Source organism: Scleropages formosus, chromosome 21 (assembly GCF_900964775.1).
Source record: "Scleropages formosus chromosome 21, fSclFor1.1, whole genome shotgun sequence".
Taxonomy (NCBI): Eukaryota; Metazoa; Chordata; class Actinopteri; order Osteoglossiformes; family Osteoglossidae; genus Scleropages; species Scleropages formosus.
This window is the reverse complement of record NC_041826.1, coordinates 22,965,334-22,992,813: the sequence shown is the minus strand read 5'-3', so window position 1 is coordinate 22,992,813 and position 27,480 is coordinate 22,965,334. Positions and strand designations below refer to the sequence as shown.

The 27,480-nt window shown below is 46.5% G+C and overlaps 1 protein-coding gene across 1 annotated transcript; it reads right to left on the bottom strand.

Moving 5' to 3' along the window:
* Window positions 1-6,745: 6,745 nt before the first annotated feature.
* LOC108927512 (globoside alpha-1,3-N-acetylgalactosaminyltransferase 1-like) lies at window positions 6,746-24,882 on the bottom strand. The gene is made up of 7 exons (XM_018740880.2): window positions 24,550-24,882; window positions 15,406-15,441; window positions 14,861-14,911; window positions 13,693-13,746; window positions 9,334-9,366; window positions 7,861-7,995; window positions 6,746-7,763 (listed from the first exon to the last, which is right to left on the bottom strand). The coding sequence occupies exons 1-7, from the start codon at window positions 24,612-24,614 to the stop codon at window positions 7,073-7,075; spliced, it is 1,065 nt and encodes a 354-aa protein (XP_018596396.2). The 5' UTR covers window positions 24,615-24,882; the 3' UTR covers window positions 6,746-7,072.
* Window positions 24,883-27,480: the final 2,598 nt, after the last annotated feature.

The following is a 27,480-nucleotide window of genomic DNA, read 5'->3' as shown; positions in this document are numbered from 1 at the left end:
TTCCACTATAAGAGGGGGCAGCAGGAGTTGTTAGAGCTACAGTCTTCGGACCCAAAGGTCACAGGTTTGAATCCCACATCCAGCTCCGGTACCCTTGATGAAGGTACTTACTCCTTTTGGCACCTAATGGCACTGAAATTAACAGCAAATTCAAGGGTTCACTTGTGCAGATGTTATATAACATACCTGTACAAACATATGTCTAGTGTCTATTTTGTTAATTGTGTACTTTATACTCTTATGGTTTTTTTTTTATCTTTTATTAGCCCACTCTACTTTTATTATCTGTGTCTTGTCACTGTCATTCTGTCTGTGCTGTGGAAGTTCCTGTCATCAAGATGAATTCCTTGTATGTGTAAACATACTTGGCAATAAAGCTCATTCATTCATTCATATTTTTTCTCTCGCACATCTGCTGTGACGTATCTTGCGAAGATGAACAACAATCGGAGCAATCAAGACCTTAACCGTAATTAATAAATAATAATTAACATAATTAATTACTTAATGGAGCACGTAACACCTTAATTCAGAACTTTACGTTCCTGCGTCGCGCACCAAACAGCCTCGCGGCCCATCACACGTACACAGCGCTCGCGACGAGCTGTTTGCGCCCTACCTGAAGCCCCCTGCGGAGCAGATCCTGGAGAATCAACCTGTTTTCCCACTGCAGACGTCTCACAGCCTCTTCCTGACAGAAATCCATGGCTCTGCACCGGCGCGTCTCCGGAAAGCTCCTGTGTCTGCGATCCCTGCACACATGGTGACACAGTTAGTAAAGCGACGTCTTCGTAATGTCACCACGACGTGACAACGCGTTCCTGTAACCTCCTCAGGGCAGCATCGACACGCTCAGGTACAACAGCTTGAATCGCTACATGTATTCATTGAGCAGTTGCTTTTTTTCCCAAAGCAACTTAAATTGTTAAGATGCTTCCAGTCATTTACATTTACACTCATTCATTTAGCAGACGCTTTTGTCCAAAGCGACGTACATCTCAGCAAAAGTACAATTTATGCATTACATTGAGAGAAGGAGACATAGCTGCAGACATGAAAGTCTCAAGCAAACCTAGTTTCTTACCTCCCACTTGCTGCACCGTTCAAGTAGGTGCATAAAACACGGGACAGACAAATCCAGATACCCTCCTACCAATTTTTTTTAAAATAATATTTATATTTACCCATTTATACAGGTGGGTAATTTTACTGTCGTACCATACTCAAGGGTACTACACCTGGAGGTGGGAACCGAACCCGTGACCTTTGGGTCCAACAACAAGTTCAAGTTGTTTTTATTGTCTCTCCTCTATACAGCTTGTGTACAGTGGAACAAAACGTCCTTTCTTCGGAGACCATGGTGCAATACAATGAATAAATACACAGTGCAGGACGTGGACGCGGATATGGCTGCGAGCTGTAGACAGCTGTGGCGTAGCGTAGTGCAGAGTTAATTGTTCGACGGAGCCGGGTGAGCGTCCGGAGGCAGCAGGGTGTCGAGTAGTCTGACTGCCTCAGGGAAGAAACTGTTGCGGAGTCTGCTGCTGGTTGCACGGATGCTCCTGTTCCTGCCAGATGGCAACAGGACGAAGAGTCTATGAGAGGGGTGAGAGGGGTCGTCCACAATACTGTTTGCCTTGCCGATGCAATGGTTTTTGTATATGGAGTCGATGGCGGGAAGAGGAACTCCCATGATCTTTTCAGCTGTTCTTACCACTCGCTCTAGGGTCTTGCGGTCAGAGACGGTGCAGTTCCCGTACCACACGGTGAGACAGCTGGTAAAGACGCTCTCTATCGTCCCTCTGCAGAAAATAGTGAGGATGGGAGGAGGGAGTTCGGCCCTCTTCAGCCTCCGAACAACACTACGCTACCAGCTGTCCTGAAATAACGCTGAATCACGGCTGCAGTTAAACATGGTTATTTAATCACCTTAACGTTTAAGGTAAGATACACTATGACTTTAATTAAGGAACTTGTTAAATAATACAAATAAAGTGGGATTAAAAAAGTAATGGAACAAAGCGACATGAGGGTCTGTATATATCGCATGTTCTTGAAACACAATGGATATGACATCCAGCAGCGTGTCTGGAAACGAAGGCTTTTTTCCGAGTGCGAAAGCAAAATACCACGGTATTACTTAAACTTTGCTGGCATATCGCGACTCTTGGTGTGAAAGAAGTTTAAATGTGAGATCACTGCATAAGTCCACAGCGCCTGGGACAGTAAAGACTGTTGACATGTGGTCCTCCTATTTACATCTCTGTTTTGTTTTTGTGTTGCGAGGCATTGGTTGCTAGGCAACAGAGGCTGTTGTTAATGGCAGAAGCAGCACACCAGTCATGGCTTGCTGAGAGATCAAAGAAGCAGCGCTGTATCCGAGACACCGGTCACATGATCCATTCCGTGGAGGAATGGCGCCCCTGGACTAGGAGCCCACGGCAGGATGAACCAGTGTATAAATGTTAAAATCTGCAAATAGAAAAACCCTCAGAGATTTTTTTTAAGTATCAATAGTTTTATGATGTCATTTGCAGTAGGGCCAAATTCACACTTGTGTGACTATGAGCAGGTCCGTGCTTGAGTTCGAGGGAGGAAACCGACGGATTGTTCAATACAAATATGCAGCCCATCATTATGATGATCTTATGCTTAAATATCACTGCGACCTGAAGACAGACAGGTTGTCAAGGTTATGGATAAAACAAATGACAGATCATCACTGTAAAACACATTTGCGACACACCTCATTCATTAAAGCAACAGCTAAAAATATTAGGGGCAAAAGCAAACAGTGAAATAAATTAATAGAAACATCAATAAATGTAAACAATAAGGGGATCATAAAGGATGCACTTTATGATGATGATAAACACAGGAACTTGGAAGGCACCATAGCTATGCTCACAGTAACAGGGTAACCCCCCTTCCATCCATGGGCTGTAAGCTATACACGATAAGTGCTCTCTGCCACTTCATCATGCTCAGTGCTTATAAACGAAGGAAAAAACATTCCTACTGTCGAGTTACTCAGGTTTGAATATACTGCACTGCATATCTCATGTGTGCTGTGACACTTTTCACAGAAGTCAGTAATTTAGCAATTCCAGCTCTATAATACATATTTCACGGTATTTGCATGTTGTTATATTGTACAGCCAGGTCCAGTATGCTATTTAATGCCGATGAAGGGTTCTGAGCTCTGAGTTGTAATACCCTACTGAAGCTGAATGCTTTAGGGATTAAGAGAGCCTCACCTGCGCTTCTCTTCTGTATCCTCTGGGCTCCGGAGGGCTACTCTCGACTCAAGAAGGTTCTGCGCGACCCGATGTCGTCGCTCCCATTTGATCTTCGACTCACGCAGCTATTCTTACACCAAGGTGAAACTTGAGCAGTTGACAGCTTTCACACCAAGCCCTGCCTTACAGCACCGGTCCCTCATGCATGTTTAATCGCCATCGCCCGTCCGTCTCTCCGCCCTGAGTTTTACCTCCAAGGTACCATCAAGGTGATCACAGTGTAAAGGTTGAGCGACTGGACATCCCAGGGATCTGACATTGCTTCGATGCTTTTTTGGCCTCCTCTTTTACTGGATTCACATGTTCACCTTGTTTTTCCTCACAGGACACATGGTGTTATTGCGGTTACGCTGTTATTTTACGGTAAGGCTACATGAGCTTCCTACCTAAATTTGTTACATGGAACGCTAAGGGTACGGGCCACGTAATTGAGAAAATATATTTTAATGCGGAATATGGGGGGTGCGGTGGCGCAGTGGGTTGGACCGCAGTCCTGCTCTCCGGTGGGTCTGGGATTCAAGTCCCGCTTGGGGTGCCTTGTGGCGGACTGGCGTCCCGTCCTGGGTGTGTCCCCTTCCCCCTCCGGCCTTACGCCCTGTGTTGCCGGGTAGGCTCCGGTTCCCCGTGACCCCGTAAGGGACAAGCGGTTCTGAAAAATGTGTGTGTGTATTTTAATGCTCAAGAAAAAAAAACAGAGAGGAAACAGGGGACCTGTCAGGAGGAGCTGAAGAAGAGGCTGTTAATAGACAAAGGGTCAACCACAACCCTTGGCATTTCATCCCATCGGTCCCGTCCTTCTCTCCTTCATATTTGCATTTGTTTACATTTTATTCTCTGAGCCAGATCATGTTCATATTTCTTTTTATTTGCATGATTTTAACCTCTATTTTCTAAAATGTCAGTTTGTGAGGGAAATGCAGAAAACTCTGCTGGATGTCAGTGGAAAGAGGAGCTGAGATGAGTTGAACTGCTGCTGTGACCCCTGTGGTCCATCATTCAGGTCATTGACTCAGTGTTTGTGTGTGTTTCAAACTGTCCACACCGTGATGGAGATGGAGTACGGCTGCAGACACCCTACCAAGGACTCGTGCGGCAGCTCCGAAGACATCAAGCCCAACAGTTCCCATCCTCTGCAGTGTGGGCTCACTGAACCACAAGAAGAGGCCCAACTCTTCATTCTGGACACAAATAGTAGCACACCTGATGGCCGAAAAGCTTTTTTGCTGGAACGTGAAGTGCATTTTACAATCAGCTCACACCTTCACTTCGAACAGAGCCATATAAAACTATATTTTACCCTAAGCAAATTACTAAGATCTGGTCTGCACCTTGACTTGGCCACCCCAGCATCTCCACTCTTTTCTTTTCTAGCCATTCAGTTGTACATTTGCTGGTTGCTTGGAATAAGCGTCCTGCTGCACGAGCCAGGTTTAGGAACTTTAGCTGTGGGGCAGATTGCCTCACATTTGTCTGTAGAATAGTCTGGTGTGAAGAGATGTTCGTGGTCAGCTTGATGACTGCAAGGAGTCCAGTCCTGCGGTTGCAAAAAAAGCCCAAATCGTCACCCTTCTACCACTGTGCTTTACAGCTGGTATGAGAACATTTCATCATAATGACCAAGCATGTTCACTTTGGTCTCGTCCGATCGAAGAACATTGTTCCGGAAACTCTGTAGTTTGCTCAGATGCGGCCTTGCAAACCTAAGCCATGCTGCCCTGTTCTTTTTGGAGAGGAGGGCCTCTCTCCTGGCTGCTTTCTCCTTGTTGAGTCTTTTTCTGATCATACTCTCATGAACTTTATCATTTAAGATGGTCTGTAGATGCCTGGACGGAGCTCCTGGGTTTTCTGTAATTTCTCTGAACATTGCAGGATCTGATCTTGGGGGGAATTTGTTGGGATGCCCCCTCCTGAGAAAACTGGCAACTGTCAACTGAACATTCTCCATTTGTAAAATAACCATTCCCATTGTGTCGAAACAGGAACTTGTACTTGATTTTTCCATTGTGGTTCCTGAATTTTGTTGAATGCACGATGGCATTGTGAAACGTGTTCACTGTGAAACATGTTGTCTGTTACCTGACACTGAATTTCTCCAGTCTGAGGAGTTGTTGAGGATCAGTTCCTATTTATGCCCTGATATATAAAACCCACAAAAGAGGGTGGACTTTCTTTTCCACATGACTATATATGGTGGCAAAGGGTGCACTTGTGACTTATTGTGTCTTATGATGACTTACTTTATTAAAGATTCCCCATTTTAACTAAAGTACATTCCTGTAGAAAATTTTTATAAAAGTTGGGTCCACAGTAACTGTAACATTTATACAACTGTATAAATATTGACTGTGTTACCCACTCATGGCAATGGTTTTGTGCGAAAAGTCCTTTGTATCTGTGGAAGAAGCACAGATACAAGACAAGTGAAAACCACCGATGCTTTATTGTAATGTACAAAGCAAATAAAAAACATGGTAAAAATGGGAAGCCTGCACCTCGGATACCTCTGAAATAACCAGCTGCTGTTGAGTGTATAAATATGCTTGCAAGAACATTCTAAAAACAACCAAACGGGTGTCTTGACAGGGGGTGTTGTGGCGTAGTGGGTTGGACCACAGTCCTCCTCTCCGGTGGGTCTGGGGTTCGAGTCCCGCTTGGGGTGCCTTGCGATGGACTGGCATCCCGTCCTGGGTGTGTCCCCTCCCCCTCTCGCCTTGCGCCCTGTGTTACCGGGTTGGCTCTGGTTCCCCACGACCCCGTATGGGACGAGCGGTTCTGAAAATGTGTGTGTGTGTGTGTGTGTGTGTGTGTGTGTGTGTGTGTGTGTGTGTGTGTGTGTGTGTGTGTGTGTGTGTGTGTGTGTGTCTGTCTTGACAGCAGCACAAGACATGTGGAGCGACAGCGGCTCAGATGTGGCCACTTTAACCGCACGTGAGACATATCTGTGGACCGGGAACAAAAATGTTCCAGAAAGACACAGTACTGGCACAAGTCATCAAGCTGCTCTGAGACACATCAGACACGGACAAGTTAGCAGCAACTGAGCGGAAAGTTCAGAAAGAAAGCGTCACCCAGGTAGGAATGTCTTCCCTCCAACCCAGACGGCCAAATGCTTTATTCTAGTTTATTCTCCGATTTATAAAATATAATAAAACAAAATAAAATCACATAGTGAGGGATTGGTGTACTGATTCACTCTTATAAACTCACCAAGAACATGGAGTAAACAAAGAATAAAAACTTAGAAACACACAAATTAAAAAACAACTGAAATTAGAAATAGTAAAGGGTATGAAACACCACTGCGGACACCTTTCAATTTACCCCCATGTAATAATTATATTAGATTTATCCAACATGACTTACAATCTTGAGGTCACAGTTATTTACCCATTTATCCAGCTGGGTATATTTTACTGGAGCAATTTAGAGTAAGTACCTTGCTCAGGGGTACTACAGCTGGAGGTGGGGAGTTGAACCTGCAATCTGTAGATTCAAAGGCAGCCTTTCAATCTAAATATTGCAGGTTCAACTCCCCACCTCCAGCTGTCCCCAGCTGCACAGCCCCTTTACGAGAATTTCCTACATTTCCGAGCACTGAGGTGTTGCTGCAGAGTCCCGACGGCGTAGAGCATAACGTCAAACATCCTCATCGCTCAGCTACTTATTAAACGAACCCGTGTCCAAGGCACCTTACTGAGATATTAGCCCATATAACCCATATATTAGCCCTCATATGACTCCCAGGACTGTGCACAATATCACAGTGGGAAGAACTACACATTTTCTCTCACTTCAGCGTTGTTCTTGATGATCTGAGAAAGGCGAATGACCTTCATCACCTCTGTCCTTCCCCTCTGGTCGTGCCACAGGTACTCTGGGGACAGGACCTTGGAGGGTTTATTGTACAGCAGGTACCAGTTGAGGTGGCTCTCTTCCTGCCAGGCTGCCTCGATCCCATTGGCGCTGTCTGCTTCCAGATTTCTGCAGCACGTTTGGACCAGTCTGTGGACGTCCTCCACCATGCCACCGAACATGGCCCCGATGTAGTAGAAGTCCCCCTTGTCCTGGGGAATGTAGGCCGTAGAGATCGGGCGCCGCTCGTACGTGAACTGATTGCGCGACATATCGTAGAACCACGGGTGTATTTGGGCCACTAATTGGTCCAGTGCCTCGGCTCCCCAGCGGAAGTGGAATTTGGTGTCCACGTCCAGACAGAAGATGTAGTCTGCCTCTCGGTGAACTTGCTCCTCAATGAGGTTCTGGATTATGCGCATCCTCGAAGACGATATGTCCTGCCAGCGGTTGAGTTTTGCTATATGATGCACAGAGATGTTTCTCCCGTCTCCCATGCTGACTTGTGGCACTTCATCCGGCTGGTCGGTGAAAATGTGGTAGTGCACTTTGAAACCAACCATGAAATGCTCCTCTGCGGTTTCCAGGAAGTCTTTCAGGAACCTGATGTACCTTTCAGAAAACACCAAACTTAGACCGGTGCAGCGAGAGGAAAAGGAAGCACAACTTAATGAACGTTATGGAAAAAAAACATCAAAATTCTGCTTACTTTCCAACGGCGAACACAGTAGCTGCAATGGAGAAGTTCATGGGCCTGTAAATGGCATCGATGAGCAAGGGGTCAAAGGTACCCTCCCAGACAATGGGCGCCAACCACGGTGTGACTGTTACCACATCAGACCTCCTGAGAGCACAAACACAGAGGAGATGAAGCTCAAACTTGCACCCATGTGTGTCACTGAAACCAACACAAAGACTTGCACCAAGACAGAAACCGGAACCCCCGTTTGGCACCTTCAGAAAACCTCATGCTTAGACAATAAAGGTGTGGCACTACTACCATGTTCCCTTGCCAGTGACAGATCCTCTGAAATCGTCTCAGTTCACTTATCCATCATCCATCCCTGATCCATTTCTTTGAATACGAAGCAACGTTCAACCGGCAAGACTTTTTATGCTGATGGCAGTGGGATCATCCAGGATAACAATGATCCCACATGGAATTATTTCCACAGAGAAGTTACATGATGTTGCATCATCATGAGATAAGAAAGGGTAACCAACCATTTGCTAACAGTACAATTCTCCTCAGGCAAAGTGTCGGCTAAACAATGAAATTTAAGTGTATAATTTGAGGAGTATCCAGTGTGATGATGGTAGCTGTAACCTGCGATGCAAAATGCTGTAGAAGCTGCTCGTCTCTTTATGTCCTAACTTGACACATGGAAGCCTAAGTCCTCCCCCTGTGCCCATGGTGTGGTCTCCTGAATTTCAATGTTCCACTGATCCTCCACATAAATTATGCTATAATTAGTCGTGTGCTACTGTTTCAGTGTGACCGGAAAATATTGCGAAATATGAAGCTTTATTTTCGGGGAAACTAGTTTGACAAGAAAGGCCTCCTTCATAATGCATGTAAAATGTTACAGGTGGTCGTTTATATATTGGGGTCATTCTTCAGTAAACTGTTCACGGTCCAGGACTGGATTCCAGTTCTTCTCCACAATGGGAATGTCCAAAGTATCCGGACAGTCAGCTTACAGGCGAAATTTTCTGAACAAATTAAATTTGGAGGCAATGAGAAGTATGACTGCAACAATTCTCAGGTCATTCCGTTGGCTGCTACTCAAGTCAGCAAGGAGTTCAAAATTGACTGCTCACTTGTAAGGATCTGGGTTTCGCCCTTATATACCCCAAAGTCATAAGCACGTGCAAACAAGAAAGCAACTTTTCATAATTCATAGACTAAACCAACTTCTGACAGTAAACTTCAGATATATGACCAAGGGAGTACAGTTAGGGAGACCAAACCCTTTGTTCAGTGCGTACAGATGTAGACCAATGGCCTACTTCTCCTCCTAGTGTTTTGTTCGTGGGACTTGCTTGCAAGTGTGCGATGAACCTTTGAATTCCCACCACTTGTGCAGCAGTTCACACCACTACTTGCAAAAGTCATTGCTGAATAACTCTACTGTATTATTTAGTGGATTAACAAAGTATGTATCTCATAATGAGTACTTACCCTCCCATGATACTGGGCTGCTTGGAAGAGAACCTGAAAAGGAAAGGACATTTATTTTCTCTTCCTTTAGATTTGATGGTCAGTGTTAATGTAGTAGGGGGTGCGGTGGTGCAGTGGGTTGGACCACAGTCCTGCTCTTCAGTGGGTCTGCGGTTCGAGTCCCGCTTGGGGGTGCCTTGTGACGGACTGGCGTCCCGTCCTGGGTGTGTCCCCTTCCCCCTCCGGCCTTACGCCCTGTGTTGCCGGGTAGGCTCTGGTTCCCCGTGACCCCGTATGGGACAAGTGGTTCTGAAAATGTGTGTGTGTTAATGTAGTAATTGCATTACTATTATTTGGAAAGTCAAGATTTTGATCTCATTTCATTTGCTTATAGGTTTGAAATATACAGCACCTAGGACAGATCCGGTTAATGCTGTCCAGTCAAATTCAACTCACAGCACTCGCTCGCGGGGTCCTCGTGGTAAGGGAGGCTACTCAAGCGGTGTAGCGACGTCGCCTTCTTTCAGTTCCAAACACAAGGAGAAGGTGCAAACCCTACAAACCCTGAACCGGATTCCTGCCTGCTGCACCGCCTTGCCCTTTACACCTAGCTAACCACCTCTAACACATCACCAAATGACCTTTTTAAGCATCTATACAGCCAGGATGGGACTGTGGTCCATCTCAAGGTGGAGATGTTGTAGGCTGTAGGCTGGTATCACCAAGTGATGGAGGACGAGGAGCATCGCGTAAAAAGCAAACAGGTAACACACTAACCATGAAACCAATTGACAAAGAAAGACTTAATGAAAAAAAAGCAATCAATGAAACAATGTGGGAAATAAGGATGTCAGTTTCCTTCGTCTCATCCCGGAGAGGGTCGCAGTGCAGAAAATAGTCCGTCAATCAGTAAAACGAGTTACAAATTGATGTAAATGGAAATATAACAGAGTACTGTTACTGTAAAAGCTGAAGAAGTAAACACCCTGGAGCGGTGTTACACCCACGATCACTCCAAACTGCGGAATCTTCTAGAGACAACCTTCCCAACCTACACGCTTGAGCTTCTTCTTGACCTTGCCCGTTACTTGCCCTCTGCCTCCCCACCTTGCTCCCTCGCCCACTTCCTGTTCCCTGTACCCAGTCATCCATGGCATTGACGTCCGCCTCGCTCCTTTGACCACGACCTTGGATCATCCCTGGAACCACGTTCGTGCCTCGCCTCGGACCCGCGCCCGTCCCCGACTACTAGTATCGCCTTGCCTGTTGCTGTTCGAACCCCTGGCTCCTGCACCTGGGTCCTACCTCCAGCCTCCACCGTAACAAGTGGTGAGCAGCTGTTGTTAATTTGATTTAAGAATATTTAAATCCTACTTTCCTTGACGACCATGACAATGCGGGTAGTAAGTTTAAACAGAAACAAATAATGATGTAATCCTGATCATAGATTTCCATTTACTGGAGTGACTCACAACAGACACTGTAGTATTTACCCAACACCACAGTCATCCAAGGTGACTAACAGCGCTAGGTACACTGTAGTGCTATTGTTCATCTACAGACAAGGGCAATGTAACACACTCTCTCTCACACCCACACACACTATGGGTAAGTTCAAGTTATAGTGTGTGAGTGACAGAGAGAGTGTGTGACACTGATGTATGGATGAGTGACCCAGTGTAAGTAGTGTATCTAGCAGTGTAAGTCACCGTGGTGAATAAGGTGTGTGGGCTCATAACACAACAGAGAATTCATTGGAAGTCGCTTTGGAGAAAAGTGTCTGCGAAATAAATAAATGTAAATGTAAGTTAGAGTCAAGAAATTCCCTTGAAACACATCTTTAGGGAGCGGGAGGAAACCAGAGCACCAACAGCAAAACCCATGTGAATACGGGGAGAACATGCAAACTCTGCACAGGCTGAGCAGGGATCGAACCCACCCGAGACAACAGCGCTGCTCACTGCACCACTGTGCTGCTGGAACAGGTTATTCCATTGGGTAACACACTGGGCTCCTCTTATCAAAAAGAAACCGCAGTCAAAAGCAATGCCAACAGAAAGAATGGACCCAGTGAGATAAAGAGCAGTAAAGAAAGGAGGACAAACAGGTCCAGAGAAGCTGGAACTCCGTTCTATGAACTAATGCGGAAATAGTTCTCGCATTTTCACATTGCTTCCCATTTGACCACACTGGTTTTCATGTGGTCAGTATGTAAGTAAATAGCTGGTGCTTCTCACATTGCCGCTTTTGTTGAGCACTTGGCTTCTCCTTTTACTGCTCGCTCTGACACTTTCAGCAGTCAGTAACCAAAAGCTGGATGCCCCCTCCCCTCCCCCATAATGATTTTATTTAGAGAGAGTGTGTGTGTTCCACTGATGTATGTATGAGTGACCCATTGTAAGTAGTGTATCTAGCAGTGTAAGTCACCACGGTGAATAAGGTGTGTGGGTTGAGTTCATTAGAAGTTGCTTCGGACAAAAGTCTATGCTAAACAAACAAATGAAAATGTAAATACAGAATGGCAGATGATGACAATGTCCTTCGCTGACTGTCACACAGAGTGAGGAATCCAAAGCAGCAGCATGTGGAGGGAACTCCAACACACCACCTGGACACATGAAGAAATGCAGGAGGACGTCCCTCTCAAGCCCTCTACTATACTCTTTTTCTCTCCGCTTGTTTAATGAGTAATGGACTGCCCACGTAAATAAGGCACTCCCCCTCCTCCATGGTATCCTCACTAAAGCAAATAAAATTTGAGGAGAAGAAAACAATTCACGAAAAGGGATCCATTTCGGTGAGCGAGAGCATGACAAAGAGGTCTCGGCAACAGGACGCGCAAACAAAGCTGGAGGCTGGAGTGGCTGGAGTGCGTGACGTCTCCTCGCCGCCTTGACTGAGCGCTCGAACAGGAAGCCTTGGAGGAAGTTCTTCCTCATGGGAGAACTGGTGGGAAAAAGGTTCACTGAAGGTACAAACTCAGTGCCTCTGATCTAATGTGTTCCAGCTGAACATCCGTCCCGTTCAGCTGTCCCTTCCATCCGCACGACGCCTCCGATGAACTCCCCTCGACTCTCTGCTCCTCTCCACTCTCCCCGTCCTCTAACTTATAGACCAGCACATCTGAACCTGAGCCAGTTCTCAAAACCCTCCTGCCCCATCCACGCTGGGATGCCCAGCAAAGCCAAAACCCGCTCTTTGGATCCCATCCCTTCTCTCTGAGAGGCCAGTTCCTCCCATTTATTACTTCCATCTTCCATTGCTCTGGTTTCTTCCCATTTGCCTTTGAAGGTGTCCTCTAATGACAGGCCAGTCTCTCTTCTCTCTCCCTTTCCCCCCAGCACCTCTGGAAGGTACAAACTGCAACCATCTATTCTGAGCCTAGATTCAAGACTGATTCGGTCCCGGAGAAGTTGAGCCAGAGATGGTGAGAACCTCTCTGGATCGGACACCGAGACCCCGGCTCACGCCTTCATTTCCGGCAGGATTGACCGTCCTTGAAATCTTTCTGTCTGGATGTCCTGTTTAGGTCACGTCGCCCATCCAACTGGTGCAGCCAGAATTGTCACCAGCTCCCACAAATAGTGCCACTTCTGCCACTCCAGTCATTCCACCTCTTCACTGGCCACCAGTCGCATGGAGACGTCGCTTCTAGATACTGCTGTTCACCTCTAAGGTGTTCAAGCGACAGGTGAGGCACCACCTCTCATTGCTCACCTCCTCAGCAGCTATGAACCAAGTCATGCTTTATGTTCCCGAAACTCCAACAACCAATAATATATACACACACACACACAGACACACAGACACACACACACACACACACACACACACACACACACACACACACACAGGGTCGCGGGGAACCGGAGCCTAACCCAGCACGTAAGGCTGGAAGGGGAGGGGGACACACCCAGGACGGGATCGCCAGTCCGCCGCAAGGCACCCCAAGCGGGACTCAAACCCCAGACCCACCAGAGAGCAGGACCCGGTCCAACCCACTGCACCCCCCCACAACCAATAATAAATAAATAAATAATAAAAGATAATAAGCGATGGACCTTAATAATTTTTGTTACAAGTATAAAACATGTTTGTGTTTTCATGGTCATGCACAAAAAATACAATTTATTTTGCGTATTATTCTTCATTGCAAGCATATTAATATATCCACCTTATTGATGGCGGTATTATTTTCTTCACAAAGTAAAGGTAATGCAGCCCCATAATACTGGGAATTTGTGTTGATTTCACAAAACAAATGAACCGCATTAGGAAAAGGATGGGAGCACATAGTAACTAGTTTTATTACATTTCTCAGACATTTTCTACACGGTGGGCCAGAGGTGTTGGGGTGCTACGGGAGAGGAGGACACGTACCCCTGAGGAGAAGCAATTTGTCGACTCCTGTTCTTACAAAGGGCCTTCTCCTGGCTAGGGAAAGATGTATTAGTGAACACATAGGAAACACGAAGGAACACATACATGGCACACTGAGCAGGGCTTTCCGCAAAACTAATCGCTTACTGGGTCAAAGTGTATCAGCAGTTACTATAGAGACAAGCGGCTGTGGACACACACAGGCTGAAACCACTTGTCCTGAGCAGGGTCATGGCAAACTGGAGCCTAAACCAGCAACAGAGGACACAAGGCTGGAGGAGGAGGGGGACACACCCAGGACAGGACACCAGTCCATTACAAGGCACCCCCAACAGGACTTGAACCCCAGACCCGCCAGAGAGCAGGACCTGGCCAAGCCCACTGCACCACCACACACCCCCAGATGTGCACAGTGTTCAGAATTAACCAAGAAGAGGGGCATTATAAGGGGGGTGCAGTGGGTTGGACCGGGTCCTGCTCTCCGGTGGGTCTGGGGTTCGAGTCCCGCTTGGGGTGCCTTGCGGCGGACTGGCGTCCCGTCCCGGGCGCGTCCCCTCCCCCTCCGGCCTTACTCCCTGGGTTGCCGGGTTAGGCTCCGGTTCCCCGCGACCCCGTATGGGACAAGCGGTTCAGAAAACGTGTGTGTGTGTATAAGGGACGTTATGAAAGTATGAGTAGATGACCAGCTTCTCCACATGTACAGTGCTGCTTCAAGGGATGTGAACCCTGACAGGTTTGTTATTATTTTTCTAGTACAAGCCATCAAAAAACACTTTTGTAATGAATAAATGATTATGATTTTCACACCTGACTCTACTTACCTACCTGCTGTAACCAGTTCCACTGGGGCTTCACATATGTTTACGCCTGCCCTGCTTGCGTGTTTCTACTACACACATGATGATTTTGATATGGAGTTGGTCGTTACACACCTATTATGCCACATGAGAAACACCGATTCTCGTTAAATCACTATTTCATGGAAAACTAAGGGCAACAAGGGTTCACACACTTTCAGGCAGCAGCATACATGACACATCTGTGTGTGTGTTTGTATACAGTATGTGTGTCTTTTTTTCATTTTAATAATGGGTTTAATAACATGGCCCTTTGTTTGTCTGCCCACGTGGCCATTTTAATAACTGAGTATTTCTTTTATGTAACTTACATGGGCGAAGAGGGACTCCTTCCTCCAGAAGCTGAGAGTGAGATGGAACAGCTGGTGATTAAGAGAGCCATTAATTTTTGCACAAATACGAGCACACAGGTCAATCTTTCACAGACTTTCCTCTTCTCATCCATTAAAATAAGTAAATGTTTTACTGCTTGCTCTTTTATCCAGTGTAGTTTACCATGCTGCTTATACTATACTGAAATACTAAAAATCATTCAGCCATTTATAGAGCAGAGCAACGAAATGCACTCTCACACAGTCACACACTAGGGCCACACACCAGACACACATCTTTGGACTGTGGGAGGAAACCAGAGCACATGAAAGAAACTTTTGCAAAAAAAAGTAAGAAGATGCAAACTCTACACCAGAGCTGGACACAAAGCTCCATTTAAACCCAGAGGCCAGGAGCCGTGAGAAACCAGGGCTACCTGCTGTTCCACAGCGATGCATAGAGTTCTTTCACACCTTTATTGGCGTTAGTGCACTGAACATACACTGTATGTGATGAAATGATGGACTAGAGCCACTCATCTTACCTTAATGTTGAAGTGTAAAAGCCAAAGATGATGATCCTTGGGGAGAAGGAAACAGGGTTCAGCATTTCTCTGACAAAATTTTTGTTACAGCCTTTAAAAGATGTCAGCTTAAAAATATCTTTATTAAATGTGACCCATAAATAAACATTAAAATATTAAGACAGCAAATAAAATAGTAAAATAAATAAATAAATAAATAAATGCTTCTACCAACCACACATTTGGCTACAAAATTGTTTTATTAAATAGTTAAATAGAGCAGTAGATATTAAATTCTTTTGTAAATTCAGTCACACCCACTCCTGCTCTGAGTCAGATGACGGAGTGTAAATTGATGGCGCTATTAATATCGATATTTTATCAGAGTATCACAAGCAAAAAAAAACAAACGTGTGCATATTCAGTTAAGTATAAACTATATAACTAATGGACAGACACACAGTTTGCCAGTCAAGCAGAAGTTATACACCAAGGTTGGTCATTACGGTCAACAATGGTTACGTGTAATATTCTGCATATTGGCACGTTCATTGACCGTTATGACCGACCTTGGTGCATAACCTCTGCAGCGGATACACGTCACCTGCAACCGTTCTGACAACATTCTGCTAACCTCTGCCTCCAGTTGAGTCATACGGACAGTCGCCGGATTACGAACGAGTTCCGTGTCCTCGGTCTGTCTTTAAGTCGGATTTGTATGTAAGTCGGAACAGTTACTGTAGGTACGGCTCGCGTCTGACGTCAGTTAGTCAAACGTTTCTCTTAGTATATAGTATTCAGTGTAGCTATCTGACTGGCGTCCCGTCCTGGGTGTGTCCCCTCCCCCTCCGGCCTTACGCCCTGTGTTGCCGGGTAGGCTCCGGTTCCCCGTGACCCCGTATGGGACAAGCGGTTCTGAAAATGTGTGTGTGTGTGTGTACCTATCTGGGGGTGTCCCCTTGCGCCCTGTGTTGCCGGGTAGGCTCCGGGTCCCTGTGACCCCATCTGGGACAAGCGGTTCTAAAAATGTGTGTGTGTGTGTGTGTGTGTGTATTATTATTGTTACTGTATTGTTATGGGGGGCATGGTGGCACAGCAGGTTTGGCCAGGTCCTGCTCTCTGGTGGGCCTGGGGTTCAAGTCCTTCTTGGGGTGCCCTGTGACTGACTGGCATTCCATCCTGGGTGTGTTCCCCCCCCCCCAGCCTTGTGCCCTGCGTTGCCAGGTTAGGCTCCTGTTCATTGAGACCCCACTCAGGACAAGCGGTTTCAGACAGCGTGTGTCATTGTGTGTATTGTTGTATTCAACATGTTTTAGTGTATCTGAAGTAATGTTTTTATGCATAGATAGGTACGTACACACACACACACACACACACACACACACACACATTTTCAGAACCGCTTGTCCCATACGGGGTCGCGGGGAACTGGAGCCAATCCGGTAACACAGGGCATAAGGGTGGTGGGGGAGGGGACACACCCAGGACGGGACGCCAGTCCATCACAAGGCACCCCAAGCGGGATTCAAACCCCAGACCCACCGGAGAACAGGACTATGGTCCAACCCACTGCGCCACCGCACCCCCACTCCAATAATAATACAATGTAATGATAATAATGATAACAATAATAAAAGTAACGACAGTATTTATAACAGAGAGAGACATAGAAGGAGATAATAAATGTTACTACTGTGATGATGAACAGGACATGCAGGAGGCTGGACCCAAGCGCACGATCGTTTATTCAGAATCAAAGGACTAGACGTGTTCTCGTAGTCGGGGACGGGCGAACGGGCGAACGGTCGGTCGGTTGGTCGATCGGAGAACCGAACGGAGGCGAGGATCCGAAATCGTGGTCGGGGGACGAGGCGGGCGCTCGCTATCAAAGAGACGTGGAACGGGACTGGGGACCGATGAGGGACAGGGCTTGGAAGAGCAAAGTGAGGGAGGTTTAAGAAAGGGGACAGCTGTGTCGAGTCTCGCTTGGTGGTTCCGCTCACGAAAGGTAAAGCTCAGAGGTTCTCGGTTCTGGGTCCGTTGTGGTGGAACGACCTTCCCCCTGTCACTCAGAACTGCGGAAACTCTGTCTGTTTTCATAAAGGGTCTGAAAACCCACCTTTTCCAGATCCACTTCGCCCAAGATCTCTTCAGATCATCTATGGTGTAACTGTTCACCCATCATAACTCCAGAAGCATCCCCAGATACAACCTTTATTCAGCCACTACTCTGGCATTGTCCTTGCTCATTTGTGTATCTTATAATATTTAATAAAAAAAAAAAAAGATGTCTATTTTAAATTGTCTATCCTGTGTCTTATGCACCTACTCGAACCTTGAACCTCGGTGCAGCAAGTGGCAGGGAACAAACTAGGTTTGCTTGAGACTTTCATGTCTGCCGCTATGTCTCCTTCTCTTATTATAATGCATAAATTGTACTTTTGCTGAGATGTACGTCGCTTTGGACAAAAGCATATGCTAAATGAATAAATGTAAATGTGAGTGAGATTCCACGACTGGGACGAGGCTGAGAAGTGTCCTTTATACGCAATCAAGTGCTCTCTCAGAGAAAGCGAGAGAGAGAGAGAGTGTGTGTGTGTGTGTGTGTGTGTGTGTGTGTGTGTGTATGGTCACTTTTCCCATGTTTGTTTTCTGATCGCTTTATTATTTCCACTTCGGTTTCAGTCGTAATCGTCTCCTTTTCTTTGATGCATCACCATCACTTGCATTACATTTACACTTTGATGCCGTGGTTAGGAGGGTAAAAACTAAAAAAGCCAAATACAGTAACACACGAGACACTTAACAGCAACATGGTGCGACTGAAAAGAAGGAAGTTGTGTGACATCTCAGGCTCACGCTCCAACGAACCGCAATATTTTGATGTAAAGTAGCGCCCGATTGTTATTACGAACCATTGTATGTAACTCGAATTTTTAATATCGTAGGGTTAATTATGAAGTTTTCGTTTGATGTTACTGATGAAACGTGTGACAAAAAAAACAAACTTCGGTCAGCAAGGGAGTGGTTCGTAACCCGGGTACTACCTGTATTTCATTTTTGCATGTTCACACCCACTACGTTCCTGGCCTGGACTCGCTGCCATACTCGGTGTGGGTTTGCCAAGAGGAACCGAGTTTAACTCGCTGGCAGAAAACTATGACGACACCTTCTTTCACACTTGTCAACATGCTTCGGCATGTCCATTTGAGTTGTTAAAATATTTCGGTGAACATGTTTGTGAGACACAAAGTGTACAGTTAGTTTTGAGTATTAAGCAGCATACGGTTATTTACCCATCTATACGGCAGGGTACAGCCAGCGCGAACGTTCTGGCTCAGGATCCTGGGCAATTTTTCCAAGAGATAAGATTGATTTGAAGCAGAACCTGTCATACTGCAAGGTGACAAACCTAACCAGGCTGTTACTGAACCTGTCCACCTTGCACTGGTGCCAGCAAAGGCTCATTTTTGGCATCACAGCACCATCAACGCATCTGCTTCCTCATACCTACAGGAGCTGACCAGCCCCTACGCCCTAAAAAGACTGATATATCCTCCTCATCTGGCCACTCCATGGTCCCACGCACAAGAAGTCCAAAACTAAAAGTCCACTGGTTCTTACTTTTGGCTCCAGTGTGGTGGAAGGACCTCCCTCTCTGCCTCGGAACTGCTGAACCCCTCTCAACACTCAAAAAAGGCTCTCGAAACCCTCGAAACAATCTATTTCAGACTCACTTCTGCCCAGATGAGCCATCTACTTCATACATTTCCGTGGTCTCATTTCTCAGAAACCTTTTGTGTTTCCCATCAATTACAAAAGCTGCTACTAACATCACGTTTTTGTTGTTATTGTTGCCCATTTAAATTTTTTGTACTCCGCCCATTCCATGCGCAGTAATAACGTCTGCCGATTTAAACCGCCGTATCACACAAATCGACAACCTGCTGTTGATACAAATTTCAGTTACGAATCAGAAAACACATTTATGCTGTTTCACTTGACTCCATTGCAATGTAGTATCTATCTCAATATAAGCTCATGAAATCATTTTCGGCCTTAAGGTGCATTGGAGGGCGCTGTGCGTTCTGAGCTCTTGAAATGAGTTGCTGCTGTGGGAGACAAAGTGCTGACAGGAAGGAACTTGTGCTTAATGCTCTTTAGCTGCAGAAATGGTCCAGGAAACGTTACGCTTTTCATCGTCACGTGTAGCGCCTCAGCACAGCTCAACTGACTTCCTGCTCTTGATGCTGCTTTGAAGCACTTTGAAATCGTGACCCAACACACTCAAATATACAATACATTTATTCATTTATCTCATGCGTTTCTCCAAAGCGACTTACAACGTCAAGGTAAATATTTACATATGGTTATTAACACATTTATACAGCCGGGTAGTTTTACTGCAGTAATTCAGGGTAAGTACCCTGCTCAAGGCTACTAGAGCTGGAGATGGGATTTGAACCTGTTGTCATGACCCATAGGGACAGTACTCAGTGCCACTAGTCCAGAGCCCTACACCTGTTCGCAACCTGCTGATCAGTGGTGTATAAAAGGAACGAACAACCGAGGCAGAATTGCAGTCAAAGTTCTAGTGCGATTTCCTAGTGAACCTTTGTTACTTAATTCCAACGTCTTGCTCCATAGGTGTTTATGTGCCAGTCCCAAGTGCCTGTCCTGTCTACTCCTGCCCAGGTCCCACATCTCTCTGTTTAAGTCCCACTCACGGATTGGTGCAAAAATAGACCGTGTCTCTTCGTCCCGTGTTCGTCGTCTCACCTCTACTCTGTACTTTCTCCATGACAAAGTACATTTGTAAATGTTCTCCTGTGTGGCCTTCCTGCTACCGTCATCAAACCTCTGCAGCTGATACAGAACTCTGCTGCTGCACGAGTTGTGTTTGACTTGCCGAAGCCTTCCCTCTGCTCGTTTCTCTGCACTGGCTTTCCATAGCTGCCCGGATCAAATTTAAGACCCTGGTTGTTGTCTACAAATGCATCAATAGAACTGTTCCCAGATATTTACAAGACTTGATCAACCGCTACACCCCAACCAGACCCCTTCGCTCGTCTACTTCTGCCCCCTTGGTGGTCCCACACACGAAAGGTAAAGCACGGAGGTTCTCGGTTCTGACTCCGTTGTGCTGGAACGACCTCCCCCTCTCACTCAGAACTGCTGAATCTCTGTCTACATTTAAAAAGGGTCTGAAAACTCACCTCTTCCAGACTCACTTCGCCCGTCATCTCTTAAGTTCATGTCAAGCTTAAATGTTAATGCGCCATAACCCTTAGATCATGCCCAGATAAGCCCTTATACAGCCGCTACTCCTGTATTGTACGTGAATGTTAGTGTACCTTAATATGAATAAAAAAAAAATTGAAGGAAGGTGATCAGGAATCGTCTATTGAGTTTTATGCAGCTACTTGTGCGATGAACATCAGTGGATAAAGTGGAGAGAAACAAAAACCAAGTTTACTTAAGAATCACATATCTGCAACTTTGTCTCTCTTTCTCCTAATGTAATGCACAAATTGTATTTCTCTGACATGTGCATCGCTTTGGAGAAAAGCATCTGCTAAACGAATAAATGTAAATACACCCGGCACATGGGGTCACCGCACTTTCACGTTCCGGAAATGCATGCCTGTGTCTGCATTGTATCCGGGCGTTACAACTGTAACATTTAGGTCCAATGGCAGCAGCTCTCACCACTATGGTACCAGCTGCTCCCAAAATGGAACTGAGCAGTTGCACAGCAGACATCATTTGCACATGTCAACTAAGGCAAGATCTATACATTGTGTCACACGAGCAGCCAAGGCCACAAAGCATCAACCTGCTTGCAATTAGTTACCTAGTTATACAACTGGGTAACTTTACTGGAGCAGTTTTGGGTAAGTACTTTACTCAAGGCTACTATACCAGGAGGTGGGATCTGAACCTGTAATCCTGGGGTCCAAAGGCAGCAGCTCTCGCCAGTACAGTACCAGGTGTCTACCTTTAAATGAGTCCAGCATGTTCTATTCATCCCTGGTATATGGTATTAGTAATTTATTACAATTCAGTGTTAAAAATTGAAGTATTGACAGCAACATCCAAGTTACAGATGCAACAGAAACGAACAAGCCGGAAGAGCAGTGAAGAGGAGGGTGGACACACACACACACACACACACACACATATATACACTTACTGTCTGAACAGTATCATCTGTTCATCATAAAACACAACACACCGTAAAACATTATGCTGTGTTACACCGGGGGCAGTGTCATAAATCTCATGTTTACCGCGTCTCTTGACTGCGTCGAGGCTATACTACCTAGGTGTGTAAAAGCAGACTACGACAGGGGTGGGCAATCATTTTTTTTAAAGAGGGCCACATCAGAAATCTGCCATGGCATCAAGGACCAAACACATGCAGATACCATACATCTTGTGAGCTCTGTCATTGAAAATATCATATTCTACATAGCACATGAATTTCAGTTTAACAAAAACTTGTCAAACTGAACCTGGTTACTTAGTTTATTGCGTCATTAGGCTTTCAGTAAGCCTGTTCTGCCACTTACATTTACATTATGTCACGAGCAGGGGCGGGAGACAGGAGGTAGGGGTTTGGACCCAAGTGCGGGTACGTTTATTCTGGGGCAGTCACGGGATAAGGCAGAGAACGGAGGTCGGGGACAGGCGCGGGTCTTCCGAGGCGCAGCGTCGTTATCCAGGGCAACGCGGATCTCAGTAACCGAGGGAACAAGCAGGGGTCAGAAACCAGGAAAAGCAATAGCACTACGGGGAATAGGGACCTGGGAGTAGCTCGCTGAACCACAAGCCAGACAGGTCACATTGTAAGATTTCACAATCAAGTGTCAATGCTCCTCTTATACCTAGTTTTGCTGAACAGTGGCAGGTGCGGTCGTTTCCCGATGAGGTCATGGCGTGACACATTCCATTTAAATTCATTTACTTGTCAGACACTTTTGTCCAAAGCCACTTCCAATGGACTCTATGTAGTGTTATCAGCCGACACACCTTATTCACCGCGGTGACTTACACTGACACTTTACAGCACTCACTGAAAGAAATACATTTTCTGAACAGAAACAATAAAAACACAAGTAGGAGTTTAGAGATACAACGACCCCTCCTCAGTTATCGGTTACTGGACTTGCACAAGCGTACTAGTCAGAACATCGGCTTTCTGCGACAACGACCCATCTCAGCGGCAGGAATAAAGTCTCTGATGAGCTTGAACAAGTGAATTAAAGTCAGGTGTCATTTCTGTTGTAGCCATGTGTAACACAGCTGACACATGTTCATCTGTAAGAGAGGATCTGGACTACACATGTAGTGCTGTAGTTACTACGTGCTTAACTGGTAGCACCGAGCAGTAAGTGAAACTGTTCCAAATGCTTCTCAGTTGCTGCTCCACATCTGCCGCCATTTCCTCAAGCGGCCTCGTTAGAGTCCGTCTCGAAAGCGATAGTTATTTTTTCAAAGAAAGCGTGATGGCTTTGGCCTGTGACCACTACGTGGCGGGTCTGGGGTTCGAGCCCTGCTTGGGGTGCCTCGTGGCGGACTGGTGCCCCATCCAGGGCGTGCGGCTTGTCTCCCCCCCCCCCCCCCGGGCCCTGTGCCACGCGCTGCCAGGTCACGCTGCGGTCCGCCGCGACCCCACTCGGGAAAAGCGGTTGTAGACATTAGTTGGACTCCTTGTCTGGGCAAACCATTGCTGATTAATATCCTGCACTTTGCACCAACCTTTTATATTTACATTAATTCATTTAACAGATGGTTTTCTCCAAAGCGAGTTACATCTCAGAGAAATACAATTTGTGCAGATTAAATTAGGATAGAGGGACACAGGTTGCAGACGTGTGATTCTTAGTAAACTTGGTTTCTTTCCATTTTACGCACGGATGTTCATGCCATGGCACGAGTAGGTGCACAAAACTCAGACTCAGACACACATTTTGTCAGGTGCGGGACTCAGGAGGCTGCTGCATCCCAGCTATCGCTCTTTCTTGCAGCCATAAATGTCAGAGAAGCGCAGCTGAGTCATGATTAAACGACGCGGTTTGAGTCGCGCGATCGCGTGCGGTTACATTGTGTTGTGTGCGCGTACATTTTAAAATAAAAGTGACATAATTAATGTTAGGGAGAAACTAGTTGAATGTGGTGATATTAAGGGGGGCTCAGTGGCGCAGTGGGTTGGACCGGGTCCTGCTCTCTGGTGGGTCTGGGGTTCGAGCCCGCTTCGGGTGCCTTGTGACAGACTGGCATCCCGTCCTGGGTGTGTCGCCTTACCCCCTGTGTTACCGGGTAGGCTTCGGTTCCCCACGACCCCGTAGGACAAGCGGTTCCGAAAATGTGTGTGTGTGTGTGTGTGTGTGTGTGTGTGTGTGTGTGTGTGTGTGTGTGAGAGATATTTTCAAGATTTCAGTAATATACCCAGTAAAAGAAATTTCTTTTGCGGGACGAATGGGACTTTTGACCGTCAAGCCGCGCACCTCTCCTCTTCTCTGATCATGATTGATGATCCATCCATCCATTGTTAGCACAGGGAGGGACCGAATCCCCGAACTACGCAATTTTTTTTCCTTTTTTTTTTTTCTCAGAACGGATCGGGATCTGGGTGTGGGGGGCGCGGTGACGCAGCGGGTTTGGGGTTCGAGTCCTGCTTGGGGTGCCCTGCGATGGACTGGCGTCCCGTCCTGGGTGTGCCCCCTCCCCCCACGAGCCCTGCGCTCTGCGCTGCCGGGTTAGGCTCCGGTTAGCCGCGACCCCGCTCAGGACAAACGGTTTCAGACAGTCAGTGTGTGCGTGTGTGTGTGTGTGGGATCGGGATCCCCGTCGTCGTTAGGCGACGCGCGTCTGACGGCAAACTGTGCGTTGGGAACAACATCACAAGGGCGCAGGGGGCCGTCGAGGAGAACAGGAAGGGGCCGAGGCGAGTGCTACTCACGGGGCTGGCTGTGTGTTTAACTGGTCCGGAACTGAGAGCTTAGTTCTACACTGCTTCTTACCACCAACTACTAGTATAGCAAAATGAACCATGTTTTCTTAAACTGTAGCACCAAAAAGCAGCAAAGGGCAAGGTGAGACTCAAGTGTATAGATTATTATATTTTGTACACACGACACGAACACACAGACAGTTACTCACCCCAGCAGGGCCATCAGCGCGCACAGCACCAAAGTGCCGATGCGTAAAAATGAATTCAGCTGCATCGCGATTCCAGAAAAGATCAAAGCGCTGCAGATTCTCCCCCGACAAGATACACCTGATATGAGGAATATTTGCTCTAGCGAAGGGAACCTCACATCCAGCTTCTAGGAGGACTGGAGCTGATCCCCGGGTGATGTTGCTGCTGCCAGCCAAGCGTAATGCGAGGTGTGTGAGAGTCGGAGCGCGCGGAGCGGAGGAGAAAAAACGCCCCCTAGCACATTTCGGACAGAGTCGGTCTCGCGACCTGGTGGAACAGGCCAGGTTAGAAGAACAAGCCCTTCTCCGAAAAAGTTGGGACGCCGGCGTGTCAAATGTGAAGAAAAGCAGAAAGCAGTGATTTGTGGTAATTTGTTTCTTACATTAACGTGTGCTCGCTTGGAGAAGAGAAATGAATAAGAGCAAACTGCCTTTATGGGGCTTAAAGTGGGGTGGCACAGTGGTGCAGCGGGTAGTACCAGTGTCTTACTGTGTAGCTGCTGGACATACATACGTTCAGTCTCTGCTCAGCGTGGATGAATTTCGAGTGCTCTCCTCACGTCTGGAACTGTTTCCTCCCATGTTTCAGGTTGAGTGGTGATTTGAATTAACGTGTGTGTGTGTGTGTGTGTGTGTGTGTGTGTGTGTGTGCTCTGTGACGAACTGCCACTACATGCTTCTGCGAGAGGCTCCACGCCACAGCCCTGCTTTGAGAAAATAGTCATATAATAAGTAGAAAGTGTCACTTAATAATATGTTTCAAAAGAACACTAAAACTATGTGTTCACTTTGACGCCTCTGCTGTCACATGCCTGCACCCATCAAAAACAGACATGTTAATTACGGACTGGGAGGCGCTAATGAAATTGTGAGATGTTTACCTCAGCACAACTGCTAGAAACACTACAGTTTTCATGGCAATAACTACACTTTATTGCCTGAGGCCTGCTGCTTGACAGAGCACTGAATTTTCATTCCATATGTTACTCATTTAAAATTCGGACAATACGAGGAAAAAAAAGTAGCATTTATGTTGATCAACCAAGCAGTTTTGTTAATGTTTCGGCGTCTGCTACACGGATGCAAAATCTGGCTGTTTGCTTAAAATTTCTGAAAATATCCGTTTGGTCGTCTTCGTTTCTCCGGGAGGTCTCATCGCAGTAAATGCACCAGTCCCCCAAACTGGCCTGTCAGTCTCTAAATAAAAAAATTATTTGCATACCATCTACTGCCAGGCTGCCTGAGGAATTTCACTTGGGGTGGAGCGTATGGTCGAGTAAAATTCATCACGCAAAGACTGAGGCCATGTGGACATACGGTATTCATCCTCTGTGTTCCCATCATTTATGGTGGCATGAGTTACTAAATTATTACTGTCATTGCCATTCTCATTGTTTTGTTTGTGCAGGATTTCTATTGTCTCTGTCTTTGTCCAGAGTCTGCAGAGAAGCATTCAAGAAAAGGATTTCATGATACTTGTACGCAGTACTTGTACCTATGAGAATAAACTTGAAACCTGACACTTGAATTAAGACTCGTCGTGAATTTGGTCCCACGAGTAGGTGATGAAAAGTGACATTACCATGCATGCACTTTGAAGAAGCCCTTTATACCACCCGCAGTCCAGGAGGAAACCAATTCAATGGCTCATCAGCAGCAGGACTGATTTCCCAAGTAGCCTGCTTAAAATGCTCAGCTCAGTCAGGTCCTTCACCTTCTCATGCTTAATTATTGTGTATATTATGGTAATTAGCAGCTACAGCAACACATATATAACAAATACTTCTTTGTTTGCCACGACACGCTACTGAAACCCACAACAAGTTCTTGTATGTTTCACATATTTGGGAACAATGTGTCACAGGAGGAAGTAACTTAAGAAACCACCCATCTGGGTGGCAGCCCAGGATACCCACTTTCCGCACACATTTACCATGTTGCGAATGTGTGCTTGAAGTGTAACTATTTTTCAGAAAACACCGCAGTGAATTGAGAGATTTAACTAAAGTGTTTTGTCCTTCTTAAAAGATGCAGACATTTTGTTCAGGAGTGTCACACAGTGTGTAGTCAGATACCACAGGGTAATGAAAACAGTCGCCATAATGTTCACCTTCCCCGATCCCTGGGTCGTTTACGGTGGGGTCGGTACTATGGTAACAACAGGTTTCCTTTTCAGGAAATAACTTTGAGCCAGAGAGCAGAAAGAGTTGAAATATGATGCCGGGGTGTGGTAATGTGTCAGATGTCGCATTTTGTCCCTGTAGGCGCATCTGCGTCCCATTAAATCCCAGCTTTGGTCAGCAGTGACGTAAAAAGCAGGGCGAGTGGAGCGAGTGTAGGACTTCCGTGGGACCGTCACGTCTTCCAGAGCGTTCCATCGGAGCTCAGAGGAACACGCTGCCCACCGAGCACAAGGACGCATCTGAAGGGTTTATATGGCTATGGGTTTTCTGCATTAAGACGTTATTTTGCAAGGTCCTTTACTGACCACTTGGTCCACGGCAGGGAGCAGATGGAGTCCCTTGGGTGCAACGCAGTGGCTTGTCCCTGGTCCAGAACAACGGCCGTCACACGGGATTCAAGATGAACCCTCTGGCCAGAGGAGCGTTAGGGATGGTGGAAACTCACCTCACCCCTCAGGCACCTTTTTTTTGCACGCGGGGAGACGTGAACCGAGTCTCTGGTACAGCTGCGTTTGTGGCGAGCCGCACCGGGCAGGGCTCCCAGGACGTCTTTTGGTTGAACCTCCTTAGACGCGTGCTGCCGGTGATGGTGGTGAGCAGGTCCTGCACGGACTGCACCTGTCGGCGAACAGGCTCCGTGTTTTCAGACATCAGCCGAGGCGGGTAGAGAACCCAAACGCAGTACTGGAGTAAAAGTACTGCTACTTTG

Excerpts from the sequence above, each read along its gene's own strand:
- LOC108927512 (XM_018740880.2), bottom strand. The coding sequence starts at position 24,614 with ATGCAGCTGAATTCATTTTTACGCATCGGCACTTTGGTGCTGTGCGCG. Across the intron at positions 7,996-9,333 it reads CAGCCCAGTATCATGGGAGG|GAGGTCTGATGTGGTAACAG; the intron begins GTAAGTACTCAT and ends TTGTGCTCTCAG. Across the intron at positions 7,764-7,860 it reads ACTGTGTTCGCCGTTGGAAA|GTACATCAGGTTCCTGAAAG; the intron begins GTAAGCAGAATT and ends GTTTTCTGAAAG.